Here is a 26,536-nt window from a genome sequence, read left to right as displayed (position 1 = left end):
GGAATCCAAGACTAGCCCAGAATTTAGGATGTTAGGCAATATTGTAGACGCAAGAAAAAGGCAGTGGACAGTAGGAGTCATGGTAAAGGGTCCTGCACTGAAGTAAGTGCCACCAAACAGGGTCTGTCCCCCTCCAGCCTTTAATCCAGGTATGCCCCACTCCGGAATAAAGGTCAGGAAGCTCCCAGAAGGCCCACCTGTTCATGGCCTGACAGGCACAAATTATATCAAGTCCTCTGGTTCCTACAGGACTCTCAGGTACAGTCATTTCACTCTCACCTGACTCTAAAAAACTCAAGAGGTGGGTGCCCTTGGCCCCATTCTCAGAGAAGCTCAAAGAAGCTGAGTGATTCCTGCATGGTGGCAGGGCACCAGCCATGGGAGTCACCCCTATAGCAGGTCTATCCACAGCATCTATCTGGGGCTTGGGGTTCTTTCAACTTGTCTATAAGCTCACTTACAGAATTCCTTTCCATCTTCAGCTTGGTAAAATATGGTACAGTTGTTGATGAAACCATTTCTCTGACTCTTGGGAATCTCCTTCCATGTAATTGTGACTGTCTCCACACCAATGTTCTCCGCCTTTGTCATGGGACCTGCTGATGGAACTTTATAGGACAGGGAGATAAATAATAAACACCGAATCACACACCAGCAGATCCTCGCCCCACAAAATCTCTGGCCAGTCCTCAGACTGTAATCAGTGCTGGGGGTGGGAGGTGGGGGAAGAGTAGGGAACTGATGAATCAGTTTGTTTGAGAAAATTGTTGTCTAGAATCATCCATCTTGAACAGGAAGGGAAGCAGTGTCAAAGACCAGAGAACAAGACCTCTCACTCTGACTTGGAACCCAGATCTTTCATTCATACCTGTAATAGCTATTATCAAACAATTGAAGAGTATGCCTCCATGGGCTACCTCTGAGTGACAGGATATATTTCCTAAGGTTGAATCTGGAAGATGTTAACTTTCAAAAAGATAAAGTCTGAGTGGTTTGCCAATAAAACCCTGGCTTATCACTACACAATTAAAAATAATATTTTAGCATCTCCAAGTTATGAATAACTCTTAGGGTCCCTAACTTGGTCTTAGCTAAATGTTGTTTCTGCTTACAGCGCTATTTGCACTAAGTTTCTTTGCGACTTTGGGCAAGTTATTTCACCTCTCTGAGCCTCAATTTTCCATTTGTTAGATGAAGGGCTTGGACTTGATGATCTCTAATGTCTACTCCAGCTTTAAAATTCAGTGAATCCAGGGACTTCCCTGGTGGTGCAGTAGTTGAGTCTCCACGCTTCCAATGCAGGGGGTGCAGGTTCGATCCCTGGTCGGGGAACTAAGATCCCACATGCCGCACAGCGCAGCCAAAAAAAAATTCAGTGAATCCACACCGTGACCACAACTGGGTCAAACATACATAGCTTACTACGAGCTAAGGTGCAGCACGGATGGGCACTAAAGCAGCTGTGAACAAGCTACAGGCCTTCACAGCCTTGTGTAAATGTTGGACAGGCCCCAGTGTTTCCTTTCCTCAATAGAAACTTGTCCATACATACCACCTTCTTTGACATAAGCCTGGAGAGAATATGGCTCACCCACTCGGTCTTGCAACATTGGATACACAGAGATGTTATAGCACCAGAAAGGTTTTAGTTCATCTGTGGAAAAAGGGGAGGGGGGAGAGAGAGAGAGGGAAGGTGGGGGAGGGAGGGAGATGGAGAGGAAAGGAGGTGGGGGAGAGAGAGTGGGGGGGAGAGAGAAACAAGCATTAGGCACAGAGCATGGCATAGAAGGAAAGCTAGACTAAGACTTATGGCCTATGACTTACAGAAGATATTTTATTTTTCTATAGTTTCCACATATGGAAAATAAGGAAGTTAGGTTGGATGGTCTCTAATGTCTATTCCAGTTCTAACATTTTAAAATTAATTCTTAGGACTAAACCTGCACCACTCTGACAAAATGACAGAGCCACCCAGGAAGGGAGAAGTAAGAGCTCCAGTCTCTCCTCCATCACTGATTCTGTTACATGATTTGGGGCACTACAGAATAAACTTAATCCTTCTTTCAATAGCATATCACCCTAGAGAACTCAGGTACCATAAATTGTAGCTCTTCTGTCTGTCTGCATCCCTACATAAGCACAACTCTTCATATGGATGCTATTAAGTATTAAGAAATGGTTGGACTGATAGGATTGGGAGAGTAAAGCCTCACTTATGTGTCTTACATGGAGCGGGGGCTTTCTTGAAAAGAAGGCTATTCCCTGTATCAATCACCTGGGGAAGGGGCCTAGATCTTAAACAGGCAACCAGAACTGAAGGAGGTGCCCTGGGTAGGACAGATGGGATACAAACTCTGGTGTTATCCACATGATCAAGATATCTGGGAAGAGCTCTCTGATGGTGGGTGTCAAGATGGTGTTTTCCACCTGGAAACAGGCCAGCTGCCTGGTCTGATACCCATGGCTTCCTATTCTAGTATTGCTGGGAAATGCCAAGAAATATACTTCCTTAAGCTTGCCCTAGCTTGTCAAATTCTATTACTCACATTTACAGCTTTGAAGCCAAAGTTAAGGATTTTAAAACTGATGAAAATGAAACTGAATCCTACATAGAGGGAATTTGTGGGCTCCGCACTGGCTACCCTACTGAATCGTCCAGTTCCTGGTCTGAGACACAGATTCCCAGGAAATGGTCGAGGACTCTGAGTCCAAATCTGGGACCCACTCAATCATCCACGTATCCACCTCCAGAGCAGAGCTTTGCCACTCCACCACCAGCTGGTCCTGAGTGAAGCAGGTCTGCATGGCCTCGATGCACTGAAATGCTGAAAGGAGAAAAGAGGACTGCTTCACAACACCCAACTCATCCTCCAAATGCACCAACCACATTAACATCCATTCATTGCCCAAAGTGTAAAGAAGGTCAAAGTTCAGGATCCCCACTGCAGCCTTCCCCTATGATACTGTTTTTACTGCTTTTATTGTGTCCCTTTTCCTTACCCTCAATATTTGATGAAGTGCCTTCTTCATGTTTTGTTATCTTCCCCAATTTTACCTATTTCCAGCAAAGAATCTTACTAGAAGGTTGATGACTAAGATGACTTACAGGGTAGCTCTGGTGTCTCTGCAAGTCAAAAGGAAAGCAAGCCTGAGACAAGCTGGCCATGTTAAGAATGAGTCAGAGATTGGAATTATGCTACTCTAAGCCAAGGAAAGCCTGAGGCTTCTAGAGGCTGGAATAAGTAAGGAAGGATTCTCCCTGAGAAGCTTTTGAGGGAGCATGGCCCTGCCAACACCTTGTTTTCAGACTTCTAGCCTGCAGAACGATGAGGCAATGAGTTTCTGTTGTTTAAAGTCACCCAGTCTATGGTGCTTCGTTGGGAAGATCTAGGAAAATCAATCAGCACCTTTGGCTCGGCCTCCTCTTCCTCCCCTTCCTTGGCCTTGCTTCCTCCACTTCCTTTTCTGGTCTCTCTAGAGGCGTTTTCTTAGTAAACCACCTGCACCCAAATCCTGACTTGAAGACAGGAGTGAGTGTTGGCTGCTAACCCCACACTCCTTCTCTTTACCAACACTGGGGGCTCTGAGGAGGAGAAGTCAGGTTGAAAGAGGAAACAAGCCCAGGCTCTGGACCACAGTGGGTGTAGAATCAAGTCATGAGTCAGCCTTGTAAGACGAAAGGGCCTGGGCAGCATTAAGGGTGCTGAAAGAAAAGTTTCCAAATCATCATTCTACTGAATGTCAACTAACTGCCTCCGTCGCTCAACAAGAACTTTTTGAGCAATTTCTCCCAATACAATATACCCCCTGGTGTGGTAGGAATACAGATCCCTCCAGGGAAAAGAGGAAAGGGACTTTGGCCGTAAACACTATTAATTTTTTGTGATTTACATGAAGGCAGTCACCCTGGGCCTATCAAATACCGTTCTCAGAGGCTGGTAGTGCCTCACCTTTGCCAGCCATCCTGGCCCGACCTGAACTCTACCTCAACTCAAGTCCCAACCTCCTCCTCAGCCCCTCTTCACACAACTGGCCATGTTTTGCTAGGTCCTGCCTCAGACTACTCCATAGCTACCCGCTGGCTAAGGTCTCCTAGAACTCAGAGGACGTTCAGGCCAGAAGGAAATTGAAGGTATATCTATTCCAATCCCTTATTTGAAAGATGGGAGAATAGAGGCCCACAGAGGAAAATAACCAGTTCAGTGTCCAGCTGAACACAGCAGCTGTGTCCAGATTTTTAAGTCACTTTATTAATACCAAGTCCAAGGCTCTGGATAAAGTACATTGTACAAGTTTGGAATCATGCAGACCTGGGTTTGAATTCCACTTGAGAGACTCTGAGCAAATTACTAAGCTTTCCTGAATCTCAGCTTCATCAGCTATAAAGTGAATCTAATAGCACCTACCCCATGGGTCATTTCAAGGATAAAATTAGATTAACCTATATCATCTTAGCACAATGTCTGATATATCCTAATGGACAATACTGGATAATTACACTTACTTAATGATTGTTAAACTTACAATTATTATTATAACTATTCTCCAGTTGACTCTACTTTATTAAACAAAATTCTGTAGAGCATTACTTTCCTATATATGTCTAGGACCAGGACCTGTAAAGAGGTCTATAAAGGGCCAAATATAAACATTTTAGGTTTTGCAGGCCTCTGTCACAACTACTCAGATCTGCCATTGTTGCACAAAGGGAGACATAGACAATGTAAAAACAAATAGGTGTGGTTGTGTTCCAATAAAACTTTACTTACAAAAACAGGTGTCAGGCCAGGTTTGACCCACGAGCTATAGTTTGCCTACACTTGGTCTGGAACCATTATAACTGATGATTGTGCCTACACTTGTGACATAAAGCAAATACCTTCAGAATTGGGAAAAATAAAAAACCCTGTGTGAATTTAGCATAATCTTAAAGTATATTTTATGATTTTTTAAAGTTGATAATCCATGTCTAATAGAAATTCAATTAGTTAGAAATTTTGTTAAGAATCACAATAATAATAAGTAGCACTAGACAAAGTATTCTATACACAGTCTCATTTAATATTCACAATAGCCTTATGAGGGAGGTATAGCTAAAAGCCCATTTAATAAGTAGCTAAGGTTTAGAGAGGTTAGATAATTTGCCCAAGGTTTATGGTATCTAGTGAAAGAACAAAGATTTGAATCCAGAGCTGCTGGACTCCAAAGCCCATGTTTTTATTCCCTACCCTTTCCTGCCTCCCACTACAGGGCCACACCAGGAAACTGCGATTACTATTCATCAGCGCCTCTGTTAACACAGAATGTGTGTTCAGTGACACACACATTTGTTGGAAACTTCATCACCAAGGGTATTGGATAGGCAGGAACTAGGATGCCAGGAGCTAAGGGCTGTGGCAAACAGTGACTAAAACAATATCAAATACTGACTAAAATAATATCAAATGTAGCTCAAAACACACACACACAAAAACGAATATCTAGGAGTTCTAAAATGAGGCAAAAGAACACATGGGTTAAATTTAAGAAGAGAAAGAAGAAGGGCTTCCCTGGTGGTCCAAGTGGTTAAGAATCTGCCTTCCAATGCAGGGGGTGCGGATTCGATCCCTGGTCGGGGAACTAAGATCCCACATGCCACAGGGCAACTAAGCCAGCACACTGCAACTACTGAGCCTGCGCACTTTGGAGCCTGCTCGCTCGCTACAACTAGAGAGAAGCCCATGCGCCGCAACAAAGAGCCCACGTGCTGCAACGAAAGATCCCACGTGCCTCAACTAAGACCCAACGCAGCCAAAAACAAATAGATAAATAAATTTAAAAATTAAAAAATAAATAAAAATTAAAAGTACTATGATAAAAAAAAAAAAAAGAAGAGAAAGAAGAAAGCACAGGCAGACAAGTCTAGCGCTGGTAGTGTAAATGCCTGATATAATTCTAGATCTAAGCAAACAGAGAGAGATGGAGAATTGGAGAGCGCATTCCCTAGCTATGGTGTGTTTCAACAAATACTGAGCGCCTTTTCTATGCCAACTGCTCTATGTTTATTCTAGATTTTGGAAATGGAAGAGGAGGAGGAGGAGAGGATCAGGAGGAGAAAGAAAATGAGGAGAAGAGAAAAACAGACCAAAAAGAAAAATCTCTGCCCTCATGGAACTTGCATCCTATTGATGGAGAGATAGGTAATAATCAAAATAAATGAGAAAATCTATAGAATGAGGAATAGTAAGATCTATAGAGAAAAATAAAGCAGGGAAGAGGGAATCCATTGCTTGCAATTCCTTGACTGAGACTCAAAGAAGCTATTTTATTCCAAAACAGAATACAAAATATGAGTTTACCTGGGAGGAGTAACATTTTTTAAATTACTTAATTAAAGGTGTAACAAGCAATTTATTGGCAAGTATAAACATTAGAAATTTCCCTAACTTGATAGTCAAATGGAAGGGAGAAAAGGAAGAAAACAGGAGAGTGAGCAAACCAAGCCTGGATACAGTCAGTCCTGTGAGGGGAAGATTTCAAAAGAGGTTTCAGCCACTGAGGATAAATGTGGCAGATTTGACAGATTTTTATGGCTTAACCCAGCTTATATTGACTCAGAACAAAATAAATACAAGCTGCATGTAGAACTTCTAGGCTCATGACTTTGTATCATATGACTTATGAAGTCTCTGATTTTCAACACAGGCTTTGTTCCAAAGGAACTTTATTTCAAGAGGTTCATGAATTACTCAAAGATTATGATCACTCCCCCATAACCTAAAAAGTCCTCACTTCAGAATCATTTTGACTCTAGAGAAACAGCAGCCTCTGAGAGGATAGGGACTACTCCTTGGACATTTGGATGGGGTCAGGCATCTAAGTAAGAAGTTTATGTTATACTTACGCTTTTCATCAATAGCTGGAATCCTCAGCGTGGCCACTGGAGACTCCCCAAGAGAATTGTAAGAAATCACATATACCCGGTAGGTCTTGCCTCCCTGATACAATTTAAGCTGCTGGTTAGTGGTGTTCATTGTCTCTGTGAGGTTAGTGTTGTTTTCTGGAAAGTACCATATGTTGTAGCCAAGAGTTTTCTCCAGGACCGGGGCTCCTCTTGCCTTCTGAACACAGAGGAAACAAAATTTATCACCAAAAGCGAAGAAAGAAAGGCACTGAGGCAGTCATAAATGGTGGGAATCAGGGTGGGAGGTAATATTAACTATAAGGTGCTAAACTACAATCAGGTAATTACCCTTCCGGATGCATAACATACCCTGTGCCAATAACAACTTTATTGAGATATAATTCACACACCAGAAAATTCACTTTTTTGAAGTGTACGACTCTGGCTTTTAGTATATTCAGAGTTGTGTAATCATCACCACTATCTAATTTTAGTCCATTCTTTTTTAAGCAGCTCTAATTCTTAGAAAACTCTCCTATTGAAGCAAAAGGAAGACCAGCCCCCAGGCGAGGGGGAGGAGGGCATTGAAGTCCATCTCACCTACTTCACAGGTTGGACTACTTGACCCAGGTTGGTCTGGCCTCACGCGGTATGTGCCATTGTTTACTTTCCTACCTCAAAAATATGTTGACAGGGTTTCTCTGGTGACGCAGTGGTTAAGAATCCACCTGCCAATGCAGGGGACACGGGTTCGATCCTTGGTCCAGGAAGATCCCACATGCCACAGAGCAACTAAGTCTGTGGCCACAACTACTGAGCCTGCTTTCTAGAGCCTGTGAGCCACAACTACTGAAGTCCACGCGCCTAGAGCCCGTGCTCCACAACAAGAGAAGCCACAGCAATGAGAAGGCCGCGCATCGCAACAAAAAGTACCCCCCGCTCACCGCAACTAGAGAAAGCCTGTGCACAGCGATAAAGACCCAACGCAGCCAAAAATAGATGAGTATTACCTGAGAATTCTGGAGACACACCAAAGAGTTTTGGCATCTCACTGCTCTCCTCCCTCTCTTCTTTCCCCCAGCTCCCCACCTCCTCTCTCCTATTTCCTGGCTGTTTTTTCCCTCTGTTTGCCCTTTTCCTTTCCTGCTTCTTCCCCTCCTTTTCTGTCCTTTTTCTTACGATCTCCTCTCATCTCTTCCTCCTCGCTCATCTCCTCTGCATTACCCACCTGGCTCCTCCTTTGTTCCTCACTCCCCGGCCTCCATCCTACAAAGGACCCTTTTTCTATCCTTGCACCCCACTATCCCAGTACTCAGGAAGTCACTTGTGCAGTATATGTTGGCAGTAACTTCAGGACACACTAGTAAGCTCACCGCAAGCCAGTGCTCTTCTCCACTGTGGCAGTGGGGCTATATAATTTTACATTGCCTTCTAGGGGAGGCCAGCTAGTGACGGTCTTCTCCAGAAGGTCAAGGTGCCTCCTGCACTTACACTTTTTACCTGTCCCAAATGTTAACATTTCAGACCAAAGAAGAGGGGCCAGGGTCTTTAATGCACATTTAGGCCATCTACAAAATGATTTATAGGGCTTTTTGGAGGTGGGAAACCATTGTGAGATTTGGGGCATCAAAGCCTCTAGGGAAGGAAATTAAGGAGGTAAAACGCCAATAATCACAGTTCTTAGAGGTGTAAGAGACCAAGGCTTTTTAACAGAAATTGTAAATAAATAACCCAGAGGGAGGTCACCTTCCACAGCAACTGCACTGGCCTTCTTCCATCCACCTCAGCTAGTCCCAGGACTCGCCACAGATCCAGGCCATGTGGAGCTGTAAGGAACAAGAGTGAGGTGCTCAACACAGACCAGAGGGAGCTGCAGCAGGAGATGGTGAAATTAGCTAGGCTGCCTGTTTAGAAGATGCAGTTGGAAAGGATTTGCTTGAGGGAGGCAGCAAGAGTGAGGGGAGGAGTGGCAGTATGTCAACATTGCAACAATGTCTTCATATCGTGGCTGAAGGACTGGAATCAACCAAAGGTCAAAAGTAACTGGCAATCTATAAAATCAGTATCCTATATATAAATCACTCCCCCACCACACAATGAAAACGTTGGGATTTTCTTGTGTTGGAACACTACTATAATGTGGTGCAAAGCTTTGTACTTTGTGAAAAAATAAAATCACAATTATTTAGTGCAAAAATAAAAATAAAATAAAATAAAACTGCCCTTGGATCTGATGACTAAAGGTAAAATAAAACTACAATAGACCCTATCATAATATAATTTATCACTCAAATCTGGATTGGAATGTGACATCTCCTGTCCTCTAAGATATAACATTCACATACATTAAAGCTAGGAATGACATAGATAACTGATAAAGAGATTATACAGAGAGGAACCAAGATGGCGGAGTAGAAGGACGTGCTCTCACTCCCTCTTGCGAGAACACCAGAATCACAACTAGCTGCTGGACAATCATCGACAGGAAGACACTGGAACTCACCCAAAAAGATACCCCACATCCAAAGATAAAGGAGAAGCCACAATGAGACGATAGGAGGGGCGCAATCACAGTAAAATCAAATCCCATAACTGCTGGGTGGGTGACTCACAGACTGGAGAACACTTATACCACAAAAGTCCACCCACTGGAGTGAAGGTTCTGAGCCCCACGTCAAGCTTCCCAACCTGGGGGTCCGGCAACGGGAGGAGGAATTCCTAGAGAATCAGACTTTGAAGACTAGTGGGATTTGATTGCAGGACTTCGACAGGACTGGGGGAAATAGAGACTCCACTCTTGGAGGGCACACACAAAGTAGTGTGTGCATCAGGACCCAGGGCAAGGAGCAGTGACCTCGTAGGAGACTGAACCAGACCTACCTGCTATTGTTGGAGGGTCTCCTGCAGAGGTGGGGGGTGCCTGTGGCTCACCATGGGGACAAGGACACTGGCAGCAGAAGTTCTGGGAAGTACTCCTTGGCGTGAGCCCTCCCAGAGTCTGCCATTAGCCCCACCAAAGAGACCAGCTAGGCTCCAGTGTTGGGTTGCCTCGGGCTAAACAGCCAACAGGGAGGGAACCCAGCCCCACCCATGAGCAGTCAAGCGGCTTAAAGTTTTACTGAGCTCTGCCCACCAGAGCAACAGTCAGCTCTACCCACCACCAGTCCCTCCCATCAGGAAACTTGCACAAGCCTCTTAGATAGCCTCATCCACCACAGGGCAGACAGCAGAAGCAAGAAGAACTACAATCCTGCAGCCTGTGGAACAAAAATCACATTCACAGAAAGACAAGACGAAAAGGCAGAGAGCTATGTACCAGATGAAGGAACAAGATAAAACCCAGAAAAACGGGGCTTCCCTGGTGGCGCAGTGGTTGAGAATCTGCCTGCCAATGCAGGGGACACGGGTTCGAGCCCTGGTCTGGGAAGATCCCACATGCCACAGAGCAGCTGGGCCCGTGAGCCACAATTACTGAGCCTGCGCGTCTGGAGCCTGTGCTTCGCAACAAGAGAGGCCGCGATAGTGAGAGGCCCGCGCACCGCGATGAAGAGTGGCCCCCACTTGCCACAGCTAGAGAAAGCCCTTGCACAGAAACGAAGACCCAACACAGCCATAAATAAATAAATAAATAAAATTTAAAAAAAAAAAAAAAAAAAAAAAAAAAAAACCCAGAAAAACAAACAAATGAAGTGGAGATGGGCAACCTTCCAGAAAAAGAATTCAGAATAATGAGAGTGAAGATGATCCAGAATGGTGGAAAAAGAATGGAGGCAAGGATCAAGAAGATGCAAGAAATGTTTAACAAAGACCTAGAAGAACTAAAGAACAAACAAACAGAGATGAACAAAACAATAACTAAAATGAAAAATACACTAGAAGGATCAATAGCAGAATGACTGAGGCAGAAGAATGGATAAGTGACCTGAAAAACAGAATAGTGGAAATCACTGCTGCAGAACAGAATAAAGAAAAAAGAATGAAAAGAAATGAAGACAGTTTAAGAGACCTCTGGGACAACATTAAACACATCAACACTCGCATTATAGGGGTCCCAGAAGGAAAAGAGAGAGGGGACCTGAGAAAATATTTGAAAAGATAATAGCAGAAAACTCCCCTAACACGGGAAAGGAAACAGTCACTCAAGTCCAGGAAGCACAGAGAGTCCCAGGCAGGATAAACCCAAGGAGGAACATGCCAAGAGACATAGTAATCAAATTGACAAAAATTAAAGACAAAGAAAAAATATTAAAAGCAACAAGAGAAAAATGACAAATAATATACAAGGGAACTCCCATAAGGTTATCAGCTGATTTCTCAGCAGAAACTCTACAGGCCAGAAGGGAGTGGCACAACATATTTAAAGTGATGAAAGGGAAGAACCTACAGCCAAGAATACTCTACCCATCAAGGCTCTCATTCAGATTTGACAGAGAAATCAAAAGCTTTACAGACAAGCAAAAGCTAAGAGGATTCAGCACCACCAGACCAGCTTTGAAACAAATGTTAAAGAAACTTCTCTAGGGGAGAAAGAGACCAGCAACTTAAAACAACACTGCACATATATAGATTGCTATATTAAAAGCTCGTGGGAACAGCAAACCCAAAAGCTACAATAGATACACATACAAAAGAGAAAAAGCAACCCAAACAACACTAAAGATGGTCATCAAACCACAAGAGAAGAGAACAAAAGCGGAAGGGAAGAAAAAGGACCTATGAAAACAAACCCAAAACAATTAAGAAAATGTTAATAGGAACATACATATCGATAATTACCTTAAATATAAATGGATTAAATGCTCCAACCAAAAGACATAGACTGGCTGAATGGATTGAAAAACAAGACCCACTGTCTACAAGAGACCCACTTCAGACCTAGGGACACATACAGACTGAAAGTGAAGGGATGGAAAAAGGTATTCCATGCAAATGGAAATCAAAAGAAAGCTGGAGTAGCAATACTCATAGCAGACAAAATAAGCTTTAAAATAAAGACTGTTATAAGAGATGAAGAAGGACACTACATAATTATCAAGGGATCAATCCAAGAAGAAGACATAACAATTGTAAATATATATGTACCCAACATAGGAGCACCTCAATATGTAAGGCAAATACTAATAGCCATAAAGGGAGAAATCGACAGTAACACAATAATAGTGAGGGACTTTAACCCCCACTTTCATCAATGGACAGATCATCCAGACAGAAAATCAGTAATGAAACACAGACCTCAAATGATACATTAGACCAGATGGACTTAATTGATATTTATACAGCATTCCATCCAAAAGCAGCAGAATGCACAGTCCTCTCATGTGCACATGGAACATTTTCCAGGATTGACCACATGCTGGGCCACAAAGCGAGGCTCCATAAATTTAAGAAAATTGATATCATATCAAGCATCTTTTCTGACCACAACACTATGAGATTAGAAGTAAACTACAAGAAAAAAACTATAAAACACAAACATGTGGAAGCTAAACAATATGCTACTAAACAACCAATGGATCACTGAAGAAATCAAAGAGGAAATCAAAAAATACCTAGAGACAAATGAAAACAAAAGCACAATGATCCAAAACCTATGGGATGCAGCAAAACCCATGCAGCAAAACCTAAGAGGGAAGTTTATAGCAATACAATCTTACCTCAGGAAACATGAAAAATCTCAAATAAACAACCTAACCTTACACCTAAAGCAACTAGAGAAAGAAGAACAAGCAAAACCAAAAGTTAATAGAGGGAAAGAAATCATAAAGATCAGAGCAGAAATAAATGAAATAGAGACGAAGAAAACAAAAGCAAAGATCAATGAAACTAAAAGCTGGTTCTTTGAAAAGATAAACAAAATTGATAAAACTTTAGCCAGACTCATGAAGAAAAAAAGGGACGAGACTCAAATCAATAAAATTAGAAATGAAAAAGGTGAAGTTACAAAGGACACCAGAGAAATACAAAGGACCATGAGAGATTACTACAAGCAAGTGTATGCCAATAAAATGGACAACCTAGAAGAAATGGACAAATTATTAGAAAGGTACAATCTCTCAAGACTGAACCAGGAAGAAATAGAAAATATGAACAGACCAATCACAAGTAATGAAATTGAAACTGATTTTTAAACTCCCAACAAACAAAAGTCCAGGATCAGATGGCTTCACAAGTGAATTCTATCAAACATTTAGGGAAGAGCTAACTATCCTTCTGAAACTGTTCCCAAAAAATTGCAGAGGACGGAAAACTCCCAAATTCATTCTATGAGGCCACCATCACCCTGATACCAAAAACCAGACAAAGATACCACAAAAAGAAAATTACAGGCCAATATCACTGATGAACATAGATGCAAAAATCCTCAACAAAATACTAACAAACAGAATCCAAAAACACATTAAAAGGATCATACGCCATGATCAAGTGGGATTTATCCCAGGGATGCAAGGATTTTTCAATATCCGCAAATCAATCAGTGTGATACACCACAACAACAAATTGAAGAATACATACCATATGATCATCTAATGGATGCAGAAAAAGCTTTTGACAAAATTAAAAACCCATTTATGATAAAAACTCTCCAGAAAGTGGGCATAGAGGGACTATACCTCAACATAATAAAGGCCATATATGACAAACCTACAGCTAACATCATACTCAACAGTGAAAAGCTGAAAGCATTTCCTCTAAGATCAGGAACAAGACAAGGATACCCACTCTCACCACTTTTATTCCACATAGTTTTGGAAGTCTTAGCTACAGCAATCAGAGAAGAAAAAGAAATAAAAGGACTCCAAATTGGAAAAGAAGAAGTTAAACCATCACTGTTTGCAGATGACATGATACTATACACAGAAAACCCTAAAGACACTACCGGAAAACTACTAGAGCTCATCAATGAATTTGGTAAAGTTGCAGTTTACAAAATTAATATACAGAAATCTCTTGCATTTCTATACACCAACAATGAAAGATCAGAAAGAGAAATTAAAGAAACAATCCCATTTACCATCACATCAAAAAGAATAAAATACCTAGAAATAAACCTACCTAAGGAGACAAAAGACCTGTACTCTGAAAAGTACAAGATACTGATGAAAGAAAGTGAAGACAACATAAACAAATGGAAAGATATACCATGTTCTTGAATTGGCAGAATCAATGACTATACTACCCAAGGCAATCTACAGATTCAATGCAATCCCTATCAAATTACCAATGGCATTTTTCACGGAACTAGAACAAAAAAAATCGTAAAATCTGTATGTAGACACAAAAGACCCTGAACACCCAAAGCAACCTAGAGGAAAATAAAAACCAAAAATGCAGCAGAGGGAATCAGGATGCCCGGCTTCAGACTATACTACAAAGCTACAGTCATCAAAACAGTATGATACTGGCACAAAAATAGAAATATAGATTAGTGGAACAGGATACAAAGCCCAGAAATAAACCCATGAACCTATGGTCAATTAATCTACAACAATGGAGGCAAGACTGTACAATGGAGGAAAGACAGCCTCTTCAATAAATGGTGCTGGGAAAACTTGACAGATATATGTAGAAAAATGAAATTAGAACATTCTTTAACACCATACACAAAAATAAACTCAAAATGGATTAAAGACCTAAATTTGAGACTGGACACTATAAAACTCTTACAGTAAAACAGGCAGAACACTCTCTGACATAAATCACAGCAATATCTTTTTCAATATGTCTCCCAGAGTAATGGAAATAAAAACAAAAATAAACAAATGGAACCTAATTAAACTCAAAAGCTTTTGCACAGCAAAGAAAACCATAAACAAAACGAAAAGACAATCCACAGAATGGGAGAAAATACTTGCAAATGATGTGAACGACAAGGGATTAGTCTCTAAAATTTACACACAGCTCATGTGGCTTAATATCATCAAAACAAACAATCCAATCAAAACATGACAGAAGACCTAAATAGACATTTCTCCAAAGAAAACATACAGATGGCCAAGAGGCACATGAAAAGATGTTCAACATCACTAATTATTAGAGAAATGCTAATCAAAACTACTATGAGATATTACCTCACACCAGTCAGAATGGCTACCATCAAAAAATCCACAAACAATAAATCCTGGAGAGGGTGTGGAGAGAAGGGAACCCTCCTACACTGTTGGTGGGAATGTAAATTGGTACAGCCACTGTGGAGAACAGTATGGAGGTTCCTTAAAAACTTAAAATAGAGCTATCATATGATCCAGCAATCCCACTCTTGGGCATATATTTGGAGAAAAACATGGTCTGAAAGAATACATGCACCTCAATGTTCACTGCAGCACTGTTTACAATACCCAAGACATGGAAGTAACCTAAATGTCTATCGAAAGAGGAATGGATAAAGAAGATGAAGATGTGGTACATATCTACAATGGAATATTAGTCAGCCATTAAAAAGAATGAAATAGTGCCATTTGCAGCAACATGGATGGACCTAGAGATTGTCATATTGAGTGAAGTAAGTCAGACAGAGAAAGAGAAATATTGTATGATATCACTTATATGCAGAATCTTAAAAAATGATACAAATGAACTTATTTACAAAACAGAAACAGACTCACAAACTTAGAGAATGAACTTATGGTTACCAGGGGGAAAGGGTGGAGGGGAGGGATAGTTAGGGAGTTTGGGATTGACATATACACACTGCTATATTTAAAATGGATAACCAACAAGGACCTACTGTATAGCACAGGGAACTCTGCTCAATATTATGCAGCAACCTAAATGGGAAAAGAATTTGAAAAAGAATAGATTCAGGTATATGTATAACTGAATCACTTTTCTGTAAACCTGAAACTAACACAACATTGTTAATCAACTATACTCCAATATAAAATAAAAAGATTTAAAAATAACAACTATATTAATAGCTTGGTGAAACAATATTTAAACAGTGTCTAAGGGGTTTCATCTTGCCCAATAGGCTAATTTTGAGATGTTAATGTTCCACTCTCTTATGTTTCCTTCCTTCCCCATTATAAGCAAGAAGACAGGACTCTTGTTATTTCTTTTACTCAGGAATGTGAACAGGCTGGAAATGTCCACTTGAAGTCAATGACTCTTCCAGTCGTTAGGGAGGGCTCAGATTAATGGGAGAGGTACCTCAAGGAAGGGAGAAGAGAGTGTCTAGAGAGGCAGCAGAGAATAAGAGGAAGAAAACCCCCACCCAGCCCCAGACCATGGAGAGGTAAAGGATTTTCTAGGTTTCAAGAGTTTGATCTGAAGGGCTTCCCCAGGACTTTGGTGGTGCTCATGAACCTGGAACCTCAGCATAACTATGAGTTTGTGTGTTGGGGTGAAGGTGATCCCTAATAATGCCTGAGATCAAATTTCCTGCCATTCCAACAGGATAGGGACTATCAGATTCAGGCTGAATTTTTAAAGTTGTTATATTACTTTCAAGAGTTATGGAATAGGAGTCACACCCCTATGTGTTCCAATTTCCAAACTGTATATCATTCATGTAATAATTTACATTCTGTGGTAGACATCTTCTCAAACGTCTCCCATTGGAATTTAAATTGATGCAGCCAGTATGGAAAACAGTATGGAGATTCCTCAAAATCTAAAAATAAAACTACCATATGATCCAGCAATTCCACTTCTGAGTATTTACCCAGAGAAAACAAAAACAGTATTTCGAAAGGATACATGCACACCTATGTTCACTGCAGCATTATTTACAATAGCCAAGATACAGAAGCACCCTAAGTGTCCATCAATGGATGAATGGTTAAAGAAGATGTGGTATAAATATACAGTAAAATACTACTCAGCCATAGAAAAAGAATGAAATCCTGTCATTTGAGACAACATGGATGGACCTTGAGGGTACCATGCTAAGTGAAATATGTCAGACAAAGAAAGATACATACTGCATGATTTCACTTGTATGTGAAATGTAAAAACAAAACAAACAAAATTCACAGATACAGAGAACGGACTGATGGTTGCCAGAGTGGAGAGGAGTTAAGGGGAGGGCAAATTGGGAGAAGGGGATCAAAAGGTACAAACTTCCAGTTATAAAAGAAATGAGTCATGGGGATGTAATGTACAGCATAGTGACTATAGTCAATATTGTACTGCAAGTCTGAAAGTTGCTAAGAAAATAAATCTTAAAAGTTCTCATTACAAGAAAAAATTCTTATAACTTTGTATGGTGACAGAGCATAACTAGACAGATTGTGATAATTTCTTAATGTATACAAATACTGTATCATTATGTTGTACACCTGAAACTAATATACTGTTGGATGTCAATTAGACTTCAATTAAAAAAATAAAAATGTCTGCCAATCATCTTGCCTTTTGTTATTCATGCTCTGTGTAATGCTCTCTTGAGTGTAGGTTGGAATTGGTGAGTCACTTCTAATTAACAGAACACAGAAAAAGTGATGGGATGTCACTTCTGTGATCAGGTTATAAAATTTTAACGTTTTTCTTTCTCAACTCTCTCCTGACCTCTCACTTGCTCACCCTGATGACACCAGTGGTCACATTGTAAACTGTGCTATGGAGAGGCACATGTGGCAAGGAACTCACAGGGCAACCTTTGATAACAGCTCGTGAGAAACTGCGGTCTTAAGTCCAACCACCTGAGAGGAACTAAATCTTGCCAACAACCACTTGAGTGAGCTTGGAAGCAGATCCTTACTCAACCAAGTCCTGAGATGACCGTCCCAGCCAACACCTTCATTGCAGCTTTGTGAGACACGCAGAACCAGAGGACCCGGCTAAGTCATGCCCAGATTCCTAACCCACAGAAATGGTGAGATAATAAATGTTGATTTATGCCTCTCAGTTTGGGGCTAATTTATTATGCAGCAATAGATAACTAAAACAGATTTCAAGAGAAAAAGTAGAAAAGAGAATGTGCTAATATACATTTACCTATGGGTGATATTTCTGTAGAAAGTAAAATCTAGGCAGTGCTTCTTAAGCAGTGGTGCACATCAGAATAACTCAGGGCTAAGAGGAGTGTTAGAAGACAGAAATATACGGAAAAGGTAAAGTGGGGTAATAAAAAATAAGGAAAACGAAGTCCATTTTTTTCCAATGAGATTCCACTGCCCAAGCCTCTGGTTCAGTCCATAGCAGGTGAGGCTGTCAGAGCCACTGTCTCAGGATTTGCTCTCCTTGTTACAAAAGGGCTTTGGTTCACCACATTTCTTATGTGGTCTTTCAGGATCCTTTGGCTTCCTGCTATCTACCAGTTGAATTTGGTTTCCAAATTGCATTAAAGATAAATGCAGGGGCTTCCCTGGTGGAGCAGTAGTTAAGAATCCGCCTGCCCTTGCAGGGGACAGGGGTTCAAGCCCTGGCCTGGGAAGATCCCACATGCCACGGAGCAACTAAGCCCATGCACCACAACTACTGAGCCTGCACTCTAGAGCCCGTGAGCCACAACTACTGAAGCCTGCATGCCACAACTACTGAAGCCCGCATGCCACAACTACTGAAGCCTGCACGCCTATAGACCGTGCTCCGCAGCAAGAGAAGCCACTACAATGAGAAGCCCACGCACCACAATGAAGAGTAGCCCCCACTCGCCACAATTAGAGAAAGCCCATGCGCAGCAACAAAGACCCAACGCAGCCAAAAATAAATAAATAAATAAAAATTTTTAAAAAGAAAAAAAGATAAATGCAAGTGAAGAGGGACACTGTTGTGATATCATCAGAATCTTATCCCCAGTCCTTATTCCTAGACAGGCTTAGCAGTCAGATTTGGGGAAATGGCTCCAGTTGGATCCTTAGAACATTCCATAGTTTAATTAGTTTGTTCTGCCCTGGCAGAGGTTGTGAAACAGCTCACGGTAGTCCTGACACAAAGTAAAGTGAAAGTTTCCTTTCATATGTGTAGTCTCTTCAGGACTCCCTCCAGTTAGTGAGACCCATGAGCTAGTGAAATTAGTAAAGTCTCATTTTCAGTCATATCATGTTTCCCAAAACTACTAAGCAAGATTTCAAGTCATTCCCAGAAAGCCTTGGCATGCTTAGAGGTGCTAACAATCCCTAGAAAACACTAGTGAGTGGGGGAAAAAAAGAGGACATAAGATTTGACAGTTAGGTGTTTTACTACTTTGACCTTTACAGGATAAGGACTTTGGGCCAAAAAAAAGAAAAAGGAAAACTTACTCTTCTCAGGTGACTGAGAAATAATTTACTTAGCCATGGGAAGCTCTCATAATTAAATACGGAGGAACAATCATCAAAGAAAAATTAAACATTGGCCTCTCTGCTGCAGAATGTCCACTGTATTCCCTTCTGATTCTATACCCTACACCTCAGTCTATCTCAACAGAACATGTTAGGACAGTCTAAAACAGAGATGCCAAAGACATAAACTGCCAAATTCAAGATCTTATGTAGGAAATGTTTAAAAGAAAGATAGGTAAGAAAATATAAAAAGATATTGTATCTCACCAAGATTGAGACTTTTTGATTCTGTACTTGCTTTTTTTTAAATTGAAGTATAGTTGATTTACACGATTATATTAGTTTCAGGTGTACAACATAGTGATTAACATTTTTATAGATTATACTCCATTTAAAGTTATTACAAAATATTGGCTATGTTCCCTGTGCTGTACAATATAACCCTGTAGCTTATTTTATACATAATAGTTTGTATTTCTTAATCCTCTACTGCCGTCTCTCCCCACTGGTAACCACTAATTTGTTCTCTATAACTGTGAGTCTGTTTTGTTATATTTATTCGTTTATTTTTCAGATTCCACATATAAATGATAACATACAGTATTTGTCTTTCTCTGTTTCAATTATTTCACTAAGCATAATATATTCCAGGTCCATATATGTTGTTGCAAATGGCACAATTTCATTCTTTTTTATGGCCAAGTAATATCCCATTGTATATATATACCACACCTTCTTTATCCACGCAGCTGTTGATGGACAATTAGGTTGCTTCCATATCTCGGTTACTGCAAATAATGCTGCTTTGAACACTGGAGTACATATATCTTTTCAAATTAGTGTTTTCCTTTTACATACCCAGGAGTGGAATTGCTGGATCATATGGTATCTCTAGTTTTTAGTTTTTTGAGGAACTTACATACTGTTTTCCATAGTGGCTGCACCAATTTACATTCCCACCAACAGCATAGGAGGGTTCCCTTTTCTCCACATCCTCACCAACACTTGTTATTTGTAGACATTTTGATAATAGCCATGACATGTGTGAGGTGATATCTCATTGGGTTTTGATTTGCATTTCCCTAATTATTAGCAACATTGAACATCTTTTCTTGTGCCTGTTGGCCATCTGTATGTCTTCTTTGGAAAAATGTCTATTCGGGTCTTCTGCCCATTTTTTAATTGGGCTACTGGTTTTTTTTGATACTAAGTTGTATGAGCTATTTATATATGTATTGGATATTAACTCCTTGTTGGTCATATCATTTGCAAATATTTTCTCCCATTCAGTAGGTTGTCTTTTCTTTGTTAATGGTTTCCTTTGCTGTGCAAAAGCTTTTAGTCTAATTAGGCCCCATTTGTTTATTTTTGCTTTTATTTCTTTTGCCTTAGGAGACAGATCCAAAAGAATATTGCTACACTTTATGTCAAAGGGTGTTCTGCTTTTGTTTTCCTCTAGGAGTTCTAAGGATTCAGGGTTTTTTTGTTTTGTTTTGTTTTTAATTAATTAATTAATTTATTTATTTATTTATTTTTGGCTGTGTTGTGTCTCCGTTTCTGTGCGAGGGCTTTCTCCAGTTGCGGCAAGCGGGGGCCACTCTTCATCGCCGTGTGCAGGCCTCACACTGTCGCGGCCTCTCCCGTTGCGGAGCACAGGTTCCAGATGCGCAGGCTCAGTACTTGTAGCTCACGGGCTTAGTTGCTCCGTGGCATGTGGGATCTTCCCAGACCAGGGCTCGAACCCGTGTCCCCTGCATTGGCAGGCAGATTCTTAACCACTGCGCCACCAGGGAAGCCCGGCTTCAGGTTTTATACTTAGGTTTTTAACCCATTTAGAGTTTATTTTTACATATGGTGTGAGGAAATGTTCTAATCTCCTTGTTTTACATGTAGCTGTTTTCCCAGCACCACTTGTTGAAGTGATTATCTTTTCTCCATTGTATATTCTTGCCTCCTTTGTCAAAGACTAATTGAACATAAGTGTGTGGGTTTATTTCTGGGCTCTTTATTCTGTCCCATTGATCTATGAGTCTGTTTTTGTGCAAGTACCATACTGTTTTGATTACTGTAGATTTGTAGTACAGTCTGAAGTCAGGGAGTGTAACACTTACAGCTTTGTTCTTTTTTCCTCAAGATTGCTTTGGATATTCAGAGTCTTTTGTGGTCCCATATAAATTTTAGGATTATTTGTTCTACTGTGAAAAATGTCATGAGTATTTTAAATAGGGATTGCATTAAATCTGTAGATTGCTTTGGGTAGTACGGATATTTTAACAAAATTATTCCAATCCATGAACATGGGATACCTTTCCATTTCTTTGTATCATCTTCAATTTCCTTCATCAATGTTTCATAGTTTTCAGGGACTTCCCTGGCGGTCCAGTGGTTAAGACTCCACGCTTCCAATGCAGGGGACGCAGTTTCAATTCCTGGTTAGGGAACTAAGATCCCACATGCCCTCACACACAGCCTAAAAAAAAAAAAGTTTTATAGTTTTCAGAGCACAGGTCTTTCACCTCCTTGGTTACATTTATTATTAGGTATTTTATTCTTTTGATGTGATTTTAAATAGAATTGCTTTCTTGCTTTCTCTTTCTGAAAGTTCATTACTAGTGGCTAGAAAAACAACAGATGTCTGTATAGTAATCTTGTATCTTGCAACTTTAATGAATTCATTTATTACTTCTGATAGTTTTTGGTGGAGACTTTAGGGTTTTTTACATATACAGTATCACATCATCTGCAAATAGAGACAGTTTTGTTTCTTCCCTTCCAATTTGGATGACTTTCATTTCTTTTTCTTGTTTGCTGTGGCTAGGACTTCCAATACTACGTTAAATTAAAGTGGCGAGAGTGGACATCCTTGTCTTATTCCTGATTTGAGAGGAAAAGCTTTCAGCTTTTCACTGTTGAGAATGATGTTAGCTGTGAGTTTGTCATAAATGCCCTTTATTATGTTGAAGTATGTTCCCTATATACCAACTTCAATGAGAGTTTTTTTTATCGTGATTGGATGGTGAATTTTGTCAAATGCTTTTTCTGAGTCTATTGAGATGATCATGTGATTTTTTTATCCTTCCCTTTGTTAAGGTGGTGTATCACACTGATTGATTTGCAAATATTGAACCATCCTTGCATCCCTGGAATAAATCCTACCTGATCATTGTGTATGATCCTTTTTATATATTGTTGGATTTGGTTTGTTAATATTTTGTTGAGGATTTTTGCATCTATGTTCATCAGAGATATTGGCCTGTGATTTTGTTTTTTCCTGTAGTGTCTTTGCTTTTGGTATCAGGGTAATACTAGCCTCATAGAAATGAATTTGGAAGTGTTCCCTCCTCTTCAACTTTTTTGGAATAGTTTGAGAAGTATAGGTATTAGTGCTTCTTTATGTGTTTGATAGAATTCCCCTGTGAAGTCTTCCAGCCCTGGACTTTTGTTTGCTGGAAGTTTTTAAAATTACAAATTCAATTTCACTACTAGTGATTGGTCTGTTCAGATTGCCTATTTCTTCCTGATTCAGTCTTGGAAGACTGTATGCTTATAGAAATGTGTCCATTTCTTCTAGTTTGTCCAATTTGTTGGTGTATAACTGTTCCTAGTATTCTCTTACGATTTTTTGTAGCTCTGTGGTATCAGCTATTATTTCTCCTCTTTCACTTCTTATTTTATTTGGGTCCTCTATTTTTTTCTGGATGGGCCTGGCTAAAGACTTATCAATTTGTTTTGTTTTGTTTCGTTTTTCAAAAAAACAGCTCTTGGCTTCACTGATCTTTTCTATTGGTTTTTTTTGGGGGGAGGGGCTCTATTTCATTTCCTTGTTGATCTTTAGTATTTCCTTCCTTCTACTGACTTTGGGCTTTGTTTGTTCTTCTTTTTCTAATTCCTTTAGATGGTAGGTTAGGTTGTTTGAGATTTTTCTTGTTTCCTGAGGTAGGCCTGTATCGCTATAAGCTTCCCTTTTAGACCTGTTTTTGTTGTGTCCCATAGATTTTGGAAAGTTGTGCTTTTATTTTGTCTCAAGGTATTTTCTGATTTTCTTTTTATTTCTTTATTGACCCATTGGTTTTTTAGTAGCTTGTTGTTTAGTCTCCATGTGTTTGGGTTTTTCCTCCATTTTTCTTACTGTAGTTGATTTCTAGTTTCATACTGTTGTGGTCAGAAAAAATGCTTGATATAATTTCTATCCTCTTAAATTTGTTGAGACTTGTGTTGTGGCCTAGCATATGATTTACCCCGGAGAACGTTCCATGTGCACTTGAAAAGAACGTGTATTCTGCTGGTTTTGGATGGAATATCCTATAGATATCTATTAAGTCCAACTGATCTAATGTATCATTTAATACTACTGTTTCCTTGTTGATTTACTGTCTGGATGATCTGTCTACTGATGTAAGTGGGGTGTTAAAGTCACCTATTATTAATGTCAATTTCTCCCTTTACATCTGTTAATATTTGCTTTATACATTTAGGTTCTCCTATGTAAGGTATATACATGTTAACAAATGTTGTATCCTCTTATTGTATTGATCCCTTTTATCAATATATAATGGCCTTATTTGTCTTTTGTTATAGACTTTGTTTTAAAGTCTATCTTATCTTATAAAAACAGAAACATAGGTCAATGGAAGAAGATAGAAAGCCCAGAGATAAACCCACGCACCTATGGTCAACTAATCTATGACAAAGGAGGCAAGGATATACAATGGAGATAAGACAGTCTCTTCAATAAGTGGCACTGGGAAAACTGGACAGCTACATGCAAAAGAATGAAATTAGAACATTCCCTAACACCAAACACAAAAATAAACTCAAAATGGATTAGAGACCTAAATGTAAGACCGGACACTATAAAACTCTTAGAGGAAAACATAGGAAGAACACTCTTTGACATAAATCACAGCAAGATCTTTTTTGATCCACCTCCTAGAGTAATGGAAATAAAAACAAAAATAAACACATGGGACCTAATGAAACTTAAAAGCTTTTGCACAGCAAAGGAAACCATAAACAAGACCAAAAGACAACCCTCAGAATGGGAGAAAATATTTGCAAATGAATCAACGGACAAAGGATTAATCTCCAAAATATATAAACAGCTCATGCAGCTCAATATTTAAAAAACAAACAACCCAATCCAAAAATGGGCAGAAGACCTAAATAGACATTTCTCCAAAGAAGACATACAGATGGCCAAGAAGCACACGAAAAGCTGCTCAACATCACTAATTATTAGAGAAATGCAAATCAAAACTACAACAAGATACCACCTCATACCAGTTAGAATGGGCATCATCAGAAAATCTACAAACAACAAATGCTGGAGAGGGTGTGGAGAAAAGGGAACTCTCTTGCACTGTTGGTGGGAATGTAAATTGATACAGCCACTGTGGAGAACAGTATGGAGGTTCCTTAAAAAATTAAAAATAGAATTACCATATGATCCAGCAATCCCACTACTGGGCATATACCCAGAGAAAACCATAATTCAAAAATACACATGCACCCCAATGTTCATTGCAGCACTATTTACAACAGCCAGGTCATGGAAGCAACCTAAATGCCCATCGACAGAAGAATGGATAAAGAAGATGTGGTACACATATACAATGGAATATTACTCAGCCATAAAAAGGAACGAAATTGGGTCATTTGTTGAGACGTGGATGGATCTAGAGACTGTCATACAGAGTGAAGTAAGTCAGAAAGAGAAAAACAAATATCGTATATTAACGTATGTATGTGGAACCTAGAAAAATGGTACAGATGAACTGGTTTGCAGGGCAGAAGTTGAGACACAGATGTAGAGAACAAACGTATGGACACCAAGGGGGGAAAGCTGCGGTGGGGTGGGGCTGGTGGTGTGATGAATTGGGCGATTGGGATTGACATGTATACACTGATGTGTATAAAATTGATGACTAATAAGAACCTACCGTATAAAAAAGTAAATAAAATTCAAAAATTAAAGTCTATCTTGTCATTTCTACTTGCATGAAATATTCTTTTCCATACCCTCACTTTAATTCCATGTGTGTCTTTAGCTCTGAAGTGAGTCTCTTGTAAGCAGCATATACATGGGTCTTACTGTTTTATCCAATTAGGCACCCTATGTCTTTTGATTGGAACATTTGGTCCACGGACATTTAAATATACTTATTTCCATTTTGCTACTTGTTTTCTGGTTGTTTTTGTAGTTCTGTTTTCTTCTTTTTTAGTTTCTTCCCTTGTGGTTTGATTATTTGCTTTAGTGGTATGCTTGTGTTCTTTTCTCTCTAGTTTTTGTGTATCTATTGTAGGTTTTTGATTTGCAGTTACCATGGAGTTCATATGTTGATCTATATCTACCTGTTTTAATTAAACTGGTAGTCATTAAGTTCACACACATTCTAAAAGACTTACATTTTTTTACTCCCTACCCCTGCATTTTTGTATTTTTGATGTCATATTTTACATCTTGTTTATCCCTTTTTTGTAGTTATAGTTTTTACAATTTTTTTAATCTTTTAATCTTTGTCCTAGGTTATTTAAAGTGATTCACAGCCTTTACTATGTATTTGCCTTTACTAATTGGATTTTTCATTTCCTATAAATTCTTACTTCTTTTTGTAGCCTTTTCTTTTCCACTTATAGAAAATCCTTCAACATTTCTTTTAGGGTTGGTTTAGTATTGATGAATTCTTTTCATTTTTTTACTCATCTAAGAAGTTCTTTATCTCTCTTCCAATTCTGAATTATAACCTTGCTCAGTAGAGTATCCTAAGTTTCAGGCTTTTTCCCTTCAGCACTTTAAATAAATCATGCCACTCCCCTCTGGCCTGCAAAGTTTCTGCAGAAAAATCAGCTGATGGCCTTATGGGAGTTCCCTTTTAAGTGACTCTGTTTTTCTCTTGCTGCCTTTAGAATTCTAACTTTTTGCCATTTTAATTATGTCTTGTTGTGGGTCTCTTTGTGTTCATATCTTTTGGGGGACTCTGTGCTTCCTATATCTGGATATCCATTTCCTTCTTCAGTTTCAGGAATTTTTCAGCCACAGTTTAATCAAATTACATTTTCAGTACATTTTTCTCTCTCTTCTGAGATGCCTATAATGTGAATATTAGTATACTTGGTGTTTTCCCACAGGTCCCTTAATCTGTTCTCATTTTCTTTTCTTTTTGCTGTTCTGATTGGGTGATTTCCCCTATTCTATCTTCCAGATCACTTATGTGTTCTCCTGTATCACTTTAGTCTGCTGTTCATTTCTTCAAGTGTGTGTTTCATTTGTTATTGTATTCTTCAGTTCTGACTTGTTCTTCAGCTTTTCAGCTTTTTTTTTTTAATTCATTTTTTAAAAATTTATTTATTTTTTGGCTGTGTTGGGTCTTCGTTTCTATGCGAGGGCTTTCTCTAGTTGTGGCAAGCGGGGGCCACTCTTCATCGTGGTGCACGGGCCTTTCACTGTCGC

At 39.7% G+C, this 26,536-nt stretch overlaps 1 protein-coding gene across 1 annotated transcript in view; it reads right to left on the bottom strand.

Moving 5' to 3' along the window:
- Positions 1-26,536, bottom strand: part of IL31RA (interleukin 31 receptor A) — a 53,237-nt gene that overhangs the window by 10,198 nt on the left and 16,503 nt on the right. The window contains 5 exon segments of the mRNA XM_059919074.1: positions 462-608; positions 1,553-1,654; positions 2,643-2,825; positions 6,884-7,100; positions 8,630-8,709. Coding sequence (XP_059775057.1) covers positions 462-608; positions 1,553-1,654; positions 2,643-2,825; positions 6,884-7,100; positions 8,630-8,709 — 729 coding nt within the window.

Source organism: Balaenoptera ricei, chromosome 3, assembly GCF_028023285.1.
Source record: "Balaenoptera ricei isolate mBalRic1 chromosome 3, mBalRic1.hap2, whole genome shotgun sequence".
NCBI classification, from domain to species: domain Eukaryota; kingdom Metazoa; phylum Chordata; class Mammalia; order Artiodactyla; family Balaenopteridae; genus Balaenoptera; species Balaenoptera ricei.
The sequence above is the reverse complement of the archived record's forward strand: the minus strand, read 5'-3'. Positions and strand labels throughout refer to the sequence as shown.